At 35.2% G+C, this 8,712-nt stretch overlaps 3 protein-coding genes across 3 annotated transcripts; 1 reads left to right on the top strand and 2 right to left on the bottom strand.

Annotated features, from left to right (window-relative positions):
* Nucleotides 1-1,583: 1,583 nt before the first annotated feature.
* Nucleotides 1,584-3,833, top strand: LOC139852567 (acyl carrier protein 1, chloroplastic-like). Its single transcript, XM_071841864.1, has 4 exons — nt 1,584-1,775; nt 2,333-2,437; nt 2,864-2,986; nt 3,444-3,833. The coding sequence occupies exons 1-4, from the start codon at nt 1,713-1,715 to the stop codon at nt 3,564-3,566; spliced, it is 414 nt and encodes a 137-aa protein (XP_071697965.1). The 5' UTR covers nt 1,584-1,712; the 3' UTR covers nt 3,567-3,833.
* Nucleotides 3,834-6,958: 3,125 nt separating this feature from the next.
* LOC139855051 (uncharacterized) lies at nt 6,959-7,630 on the bottom strand. Its single transcript, XM_071844310.1, has one exon. It carries the CDS (start codon nt 7,628-7,630, stop codon nt 6,959-6,961), a length of 672 nt encoding a protein of 223 aa, XP_071700411.1.
* A 21-nt stretch (nt 7,631-7,651) lies between these two features.
* Nucleotides 7,652-8,266, bottom strand: LOC139855050 (uncharacterized mitochondrial protein AtMg00310-like). The gene has a single exon (XM_071844309.1). It carries the CDS (start codon nt 8,264-8,266, stop codon nt 7,652-7,654), a length of 615 nt encoding a protein of 204 aa, XP_071700410.1.
* Nucleotides 8,267-8,712: the final 446 nt, after the last annotated feature.

Here is an 8,712-nt window from a genome sequence, read left to right as displayed (position 1 = left end):
TGATGTTATGTTGATTGTTGATTTGTCGATGTCTTCCATCTCTATAGATTTTTAAAAAATTAGTCACTGGTCACAATTTAACACATACATATACATATATGTTAATATATGTTAACAAATAAAAGTAGGACTTAAATTCCATAGTATTCGGGTTTTCAAAATTGAACCGGTACCGATTTCATTTGTATCGAAAGTAGCTCGCCTCAAAATCAAGAACCGAAACAATCAAGAACCAAAATCGCTACCGATTTGTTTTTTTAGCACCGATAGCGGTTCGTTACTAGTCCAATTTCAACTTTTCTAGATTTTTTTAATTTTAATGCTTAACTTATACTAGTGTGTGCCCCGCGCTTCGCTGCGGGTTTTGAGCGACTATGAAGCTGACATTTAAGAATACGTTTTTTTTTATAAATTAGTGACGACTTAGTTATCCCGTTTATGGTATTCGGTTTTAACAATGAGAAGGTCGAATGTCAACCAATGTGATAGTAACATGATATGACACAGCTTAGAATGTTTAAGAGTAAAAAAAAAAGGGTATATGGGTGACATTTTTTGTGGGGGAAAATAAGGTAAAAAAAAATCGAAAGAGCGTTGTTGTGCGGGCCTTTAGGAAAAGTTGTAAGGAAGTAAGAGGGATGTTAAAAAAAAATCACTGTAGCATAGTACTACCCCTTATGGGTACAACTGTTTATGCGAAGCGAACAAGTAGTTAAAGCATAATAATGGTACTATTCACTTACTATTTGGGCACTTTGTCGATTAGTATATAGTATTAATAATAATAATAATATTAAATTAATTAATTAATATTAATATTAATATTAATATTAATATTAATATTAATATTAACTAGTTTTTAACTTCGTTTCGCGCCGGGGGTTCGGTTTTCAATGTATTTTATTGCGTTTAGTTTGTAAAATTATTTCGTGGCTAAAGAATAATGTCGTTGAAGCGCAACTCGAGTCGAACTAAAAGGTATAACCCGTGAAAGATTTAAATGTTATTTTAAATTAACAATATATGTCCATCTCCGCGTTTAGCTATGTAATTATCGACTTTTAAAAATTTAACGCAAAATCAACGTGTATGAAAAGTACCCCAATTTTTTAGCATTTTTTAAAAAGCGTCCGTTTTGCGTATAGTTATTGACATTGTGTTCCTAAAATTATTTCGAGTTTAACTATGGTGTCGGAAAATTTTAATATGTTGTGAGCAAGAAGATATGACCCGTTGAATATTTGGATGAAGTTTATTTAATTTTTTTTATGAAAATGGTTATTTGACACTTTACTCCCTGTTTGGGGGGTCGATTTGAATATTTGAAAAAAGTCTGGAATCTTTGTTGGTGTAATAAAATTTAACTAGAATTTTAAAAAAATGAAATGATGAAAATACCCATAGTTACTGTTCACCATTTTATTAATGTTAATATTAATAATATTAATATTAATATTAATAATACTCCGTACTTTACATAATGCACAATTATAGTAATTCATCTCCCTTTCAAAATTGAGCAGCTTACCAAACGCCCCAAATATTTCGATACAAACTATAAACCCCCATTTTTATTTTGTTTTTTCTATATAATATTCATCCACACTCTTCGTGCTCTTCGCCTTACTTTTTTCTTCTTCTCTAAATTTCTTCAAAGCAAATCGTCTTTCATTCTTCTTTTTGATTTTAATTTTCTTCAATTAATCAAATCAATGGCTTCAGTTACTGGATCTTCAACTCTTATCGCATCTCTTTCAATCCACAAGCCCAATCAGGTTATACATATCCACTTATTGCTCTATTATTCTGTTTTTTTTTCAATCTTACGATTTATTATTTTGTGATCATGTTAATAATTAAGTGAATTTGCGTATTTTGAATTCTTAAACTCTGATTTTGTTGAAGTGAGTTTGATTTAATAAATTAGGGTTAGGTGTTTGATTTATTGGTTCTGTATTTTGTTGTTTTGATCTGGTGATCATTCAGCTTGTGATCTATAAGTTTATAATCTAAAAATGTTCAATTTCGTATTATTATATAATATGATATGAACTTGTGTGTTATTGTGTAGCTTTAAGTTGATTCTGCTTTGTAGTCTCTTTTTGATTATTTTTTTCTTCAAAATTTGGCATTTTGAAAAGTGATTTTATGTTATTGTTTTACTTGATAATTCTGCTAAATTGATTTAGTGCTTCTGCATGATCTTATAATGATTTGATGATATACTTTTGATCTGATAAATAATACTAGTATCACCTAATAGCATAATTTTGTGATTTAGTTGTTCTTGTTTTATGTTATTTTGCTAAGATTTGGTTGTATTTAATCACAGGCACTTACCAGGGCTTCTCATTTCAACGCGGTATCACTTGCTATCAATGGGAAATCGTTCCCGTCTCTTAAATCGAAATCACCACGCTTCAACGTCTCTTGTGCGGTATATGTTTTACCATTTTTTTGGATTTGTCAATATTTGAATCTTTGAATGTTGTAAAACCATAGAGAAATAGACAAACAGTCATCACATTAAATTATGTAGTCTTAGAATCATAATTGATGTGCAACTGATAGATCTTACTACAGTCACTTTGATCATGCTTCTACTCTGTTATCTGTATATTTTTCTTATCTATATCTAAATTTATCATATGAAGTTTTGATTAGCTGTATCTCTTCATCTACATTGAATAGTATTTTAGCATCCTGATTGTTTTTGTTCATGATGTGCTAAAAAGAAACACGCCGGTTTTGTTTATTCTGTTTGTACTACAGTAGTATTTTGCTTATTAAGTATAAACAGCATAGTAGACATGCTAATTTTCTTAACCAAAATGTATGGAAACTGAGTTTCATCTTTTGGCAGGCCAAACCCGAGACCGTGGACAAAGTCTGCAGCATCGTTAGGAAACAGTTAGCACTACCAGAAGACTCTGATGTAACTGGAGAGTCCAAATTTGCTTCACTTGGAGCCGATTCTCTTGACACGGTATTGCTGTTTGTTTATCATTGACTAATTTGAGTACTTTGTAACCATTGGCTGTTCATTTTTGTTGTTAGAAGTGGCAACATGGGTGGGTTGGGCAGCTGGATAACACAGAGAAAATGTAATTTTTTGTTGGATTGACCAATTCACAAGTAAATAGGTCGAAAAGCCGTTTTTAATGTCCTTTTGTTTTAGATTGAAGAGTTTGATCACTTGGAGATATATCATTTCAATAAACTTGTTTTTTTTTTTTTTTTTTGTCTTTTTAAATAATTAAGGGGGTTTTTTGCATTAAAGTTACTGGTTAGACAACTTTCAACCGATTTTTGACCCGTACAAGTTTTTTTTAAACAATGCTTAACTTTTTCTTTGAACGATGGTTACGTGCAATTTTAATGGGTTTAAATGACACCTTTATGCGTGAAAAACAAATGTTGATACTTTATATTGGCGTTTGCAGGTTGAGATTGTGATGGGACTTGAAGAAGAATTCGGAATCAGTGTGGAGGAAGAGAGTGCCCAGACCATCGCCACCGTTCAGGATGCTGCTGATCTGATCGAGAAGCTCATTGAGAAGAAGTGAATAAAATTGAAGTCAGCATAGATGATTGGGTTATCTTTTTCTTTTCTATTGGATCTTTCTACTTTTAATTTAAACCAAAAATCTTGATAAGATTATGTGGTTTGTAAGCCTAAGCATTTTGGAGTTGGATCATTAAGCCAGTATGTTATAATATTAAGCGAGTATGTTATAATATTTTGTGTTTGTTCTTAGCAAAGGCCTTGTGTAGTTGTGTTATGTCTGGGAACCCTGTGTTAAGTTTATGTAAGAAAAAAATGTTTCTTTTTAGTTACCAAGTTGGAAGACTTGAACTTTTATCCGAAAACTTGAGAAACCTGCTCAAATTACTGTGAGTAAAACTGCGGACAGCTAAGCGTAAAATCGCGAACAGCTGGTGTAAAAGCAGCTCGAATAATTGTACGTAAAACCGCACGAAGATTGCACTTAAACTGCGGACAGCTGTGCGTTAGATCCAAGCGAGCAACCGTGCGAAAAACGCGCGAAAACTGGGCAAGAAAACGCGCAAACAGCTGCGCAATAGAGCGTGCGGACAGCTGCGCAAAAGTGCGTGTGGACAGCTGCGCAAGCGTGCGCGCAAACAGTAGCTCGAAGATATTCGGTACTTGAACTACCTCTCAATGAAAGCACCAATAGATCATGCATAGATTTTCCAAGGAAAAAAACACCCTTCATCGCGATAGAATAGGGGTTTTTTAGGCGTCAACGACATTAACTTTCGTTCCATACACTGTGGATAGCCCGTTGCCGTCGGCCGATCAACGGGATCGATCGACGACAAGGAAAAAAACCTACGAGGAACCTTAGGTAAAAACCTAGATCGTGAGAGATCGTAGTTTCCTTAGAGAGGTAGTTAGCATGAGATGAGGAGAGTCATATGCGATGAGGGTTGTGGGAGTGTCTCTTTGATGCAAGTTTTTGCTCCATACATATATTTAGATGACAATTAGGGTTCAGGTGACTTGTGGGCCAAGTCAACGTACAAAGCCTAATTCGAAATATCCTACGTCATCACACTAGGAGTGGTCTAAAACTTTCATTTACCACAATATCTTATTCATATTCACTTTCACGTTCTTTTGTGTTTTTGTTTATGTTAGCAGGATAGATTTCAATCATTTTCCCTAGTTCTCACTAAGCCTACTTAACCCCATTATGCTTTACTATTTCTACCATCATAATACATGTTACCTTTATAGGATGATGACTTCTGTATATTAATGTTACCTTTATAGGATGATGAATTGATGACTTATTATCGGCCTGTCTTCACATGAAGTGGTTACTAGCGCGTTCCTTATGTATATGTATACGTATGTATGATGCCTTGCTATGTTTCAAGACACCTTGTGTTGTCATTGGCTTATCATAGTGAAATAATGGCCATAGCTGGTTAAGTTGGCTACTTAATGAGCCCTCAATTAGTTGGCTACTTAATGAGCCCTCAATTAGTTGGATCACATTACATACAAATGTTGACTTTTATCCACTTAACCCCATAACTACAATGCATACATTGTTGACTTTGCTCATTAATAAGCTTCCGAATGATCAATAGTGGATATTACCTACACAGGCTACACTGGAAGGTTTTTATGTCTTGAATGATCCATAGTTGATTTTCTTAAACTTGCATAAATTTTGAATTATTTTTTGAGTCGATATGGAGTAAAAACATAAACCTATGCTAAAATAATGATCTTTAGAAGCATACATGTATTCAAGAAATTACTGAACGTTCAATTTTCTTGAGATGTTATTAGTTCTTCCCGTTGATAGTTTTAGTGTAATGATAATTTAGGTAGTTGTAATTTATTTAAAGCAAAAAGTAATTAAGTTATACTTGATAATAGGTTTGAAGTGTGGACTGCACATTCATAAGAGTAATTAACTTGATACCACTGAGTCATTGCCTCGAGGGGCTACCTGTTTGTCCTCAACAAGTATGCCATGTTCGATTCCAAAGGTCGGGATCTAATTGGTACTGCCAACAATTAGCTTCTCGGAGGGGGTTTTCCCAACCTTCAATCGTACTGTCAGGGTTGTTGCGATTTGGGTTTCCTCCTAATGAGTGTGTGATTGACATATGACCGCGAAGGTGATTGAGTCCCCTCTGGGTGATGCCCATACTGTCGTTAAAGAAAAATAAGAGTTAACTTGATACTGTCACGGAAATAACGAGGATGAAGGAGGTTGCGCCCCTTGCGGGGGTTTAGGTGGCATACCCGTTTAATTGATAAATTGTGACCAAATACTTTTCTCGCCAAAATACCAACCGATATTTTCCCGCCAAAGCAAAAGTTTGCACCTTTTCGTTACCAAACAGCCAATTAACTGAATTTCGAAATACATATTGGTGAGAATGCTTTTATTTTGGTACACACAGAAATCTGTAAACGCTCTGATATTTTGATTTATGATTTCATGACTAAAAACACAAATTGTTGTTCTTGAATTATCCTTGTAAAGATTTCGTGGATCTTGACAGTTATCGAGTCAAAATAATTTACAGAGAAAGTCTTTACACGATTCAAGAACCAATTCAGATTCATTCTCAATTTCTAACACTTCTTGTAGCAAGATATTATTCCTACAAATGATTTTTCAATCTATTTCATCAATCAATAAATTAATACCCAAGGTTATTAGTTTGTCCTCTTTACGTTACATATGGTCTAAAAGGAATCAGACTACTACCCGAGGACAGTTAACTATAAGCAGAACAACTTAGCGAAATGAAAACAAAAGATCGGGATGAGTGTGTTTACCGCCTTAAATGACGAATTAATATGACTTTATTTTTTATTTCAGTGTTTATGTCCTAGTGGTATCGAGGTAACTCGTCAACTTTGAGACTGTAAGTTCGAATCTCGTCGTGAACTATTTAATAAGTGTGTTACAGTTTCAAGGAAAAAATGCTCAATGAAAACATCATTATCCAACTTGTGCTTTTAGCTGTACAACTTATTCCTTCATCATTATTCGTTATTCATTATCTCTATGAAAGCTCGTGACAAATTATATCGGCTCATTGCAAGATACAACATTTTGATACCAAACTTATGATTTAATTAACGCTGCCAAATATCAATATTTCTACGAATACTTGTTTGCACTCTGTATATAAGTTGGTAAATATATATTCCCGACGGAGCTTGAACGAACTTCTAGGTGTGAAAATTATCCAAGTGTAAAGTGTAACCAATTAACCGAGTAACTGAATAAGGTTTTCATTGTTCAGACTATCTTTTTTTTTCGAAAAGCAAGTAATATTAATCAGAAAACAACCAAATTACAGATACCATATTAGTTTGCAAAGGGAGCAAACCACATATGAAAGACCCGAGGAACACACGAAAATGCGAAACACGAAATACTCAGTTACATAAGAAAGTCTATGCTAATCTAAGATAAGAACGAGGGTCGTTTAACCACGTTAACCAATCTAATTTCCTCTTCCTCGATCTTTTTGAAATCCACTCAAAAGTCTTCACTTGTATTTCGTTTAACGCCATATGAGGGTTCCAACATTTGTCCCGAAAAACTTTCTCATTTCTATTCCTCCAAATTAAGTAAGCCGAGACCCACTCGACCGCTTGCCATAATTTGGAACCAAATGAAGTTGGAGAACTTGGCCCGTGGCCCCGTAGAAGTTCATTGATACTTAGGTTAGTCATGCTACCAAGATCCCACCACGCAAATACTCGATCCCACACATCCATTGCATTTTTGCAAAAGATTAAGGAGTGATCAACGCTTTCTAGGTCATCATCACATAACGAGCATCTAACACTATTCAAATCTATACCCCGCTTGTCTAACTCGATTCGGACGGGCAATCTTTTTTGAACCGCCCTCCATACAAATAATTCGATCTTCTTTGGAACCAAATTATTCTTCATTGTTTCAAAAGCATTTGCGTTTATTACTTCACCAAGAATATTGTTGTCGATAATAAGGGATAAAGAACGAACAGAGAAGATACCGTTATTGGATAATGACCAAGAGCACGTATCCACCCCTGAATTGTTGAAAACGAAGGATGACACAAGAGATTCGAGGGCCATAAGCTCGTTTGCTGTTCTTCCTTATGGAGATCTACACCAGTCCGCACGTAAGGCAGCAGATCCATCGATTTTTAACTCGATTCTGTCACAGATTCTCGCGTCGGGGTCAGAATCCAGCCGATATAGCCTGCTAAATTGGACTTTGAGCTGCTGTTCGCCAATCCACAGTGAGTTCCAGAAGCTTTTGGTTGAGATGCTGCTTGTTGTTGTCGCGAATGATGCTTTAAAATTGATGCCGATATCCTCAAGCAATGTACCTGTCAAAATAATGTTTTTCCAAGTAGATGGTTTTAAAGAACGAATTGCTTCGCTCTCTAAATCCAAACCACCACGAGGACCATAGATGCTACGAATAATAGTTACCCAAAGTGAATCGGTTTCGGTATAAAACCTCCACCACCACTTTCCCAATAGAGCAAGATTTTTACTCTTTAAAAGCCCGAAATTTAACCCCCCAAATTCGTAAGAAGAAACAACTTTATCCCATTTGACCCACGGAATTTTTGATGATTCCGACCCGCCCCAAAAAAACTCTCTTCTCACACTCTCAAGTATTTTCAACACGCAAGGCGGGGCACGAAATAGAGAGAAATAGTACAACGGAAGGCTATTGAGAACCGATTTGATGAGGACCATTCTTCCTCCAACGGAAGGCTATTGTTCAGACTATCTAGTGAAGGAAATTATCTTTATTTAGATGTACGCAATCTAATCGAATTATTCAAAGACTTGTTTCCAGCCCTTTTCCTAACATAATAGGGAGTAAATTGTTGATAACGGAAATTCTCACAATCATCATGTATTTTTCATACGAACTTCAATTTTAATTGATTTAAGTCAAGCATCCGTAAATCAACTTTCTCAAATTTTAGGGAGCCAGACCCCTTATAGTCTATTAAGCTCTGACACATTTTATATGCATTTGATCAGGGGCGAGTGTAGGTAATGAGCGTTGGAGTCCCATGAGTTTTGGAGGTAAACAGCCACTAAGGTAGCCGTCAAACATAATTAGTTCTGAAAAAAAAATTCAGGACCCTATTGAGTTTTGATCGAGGATTCGCCACTACATTCGATGGTACAAT

Source organism: Rutidosis leptorrhynchoides, chromosome 6, assembly GCF_046630445.1.
Source record: "Rutidosis leptorrhynchoides isolate AG116_Rl617_1_P2 chromosome 6, CSIRO_AGI_Rlap_v1, whole genome shotgun sequence".
In the NCBI taxonomy this organism is placed as follows: domain Eukaryota; kingdom Viridiplantae; phylum Streptophyta; class Magnoliopsida; order Asterales; family Asteraceae; genus Rutidosis; species Rutidosis leptorrhynchoides.
Note: the sequence above shows the minus strand (reverse complement) of the source record. Positions and strands in the feature narration are given on the sequence as shown.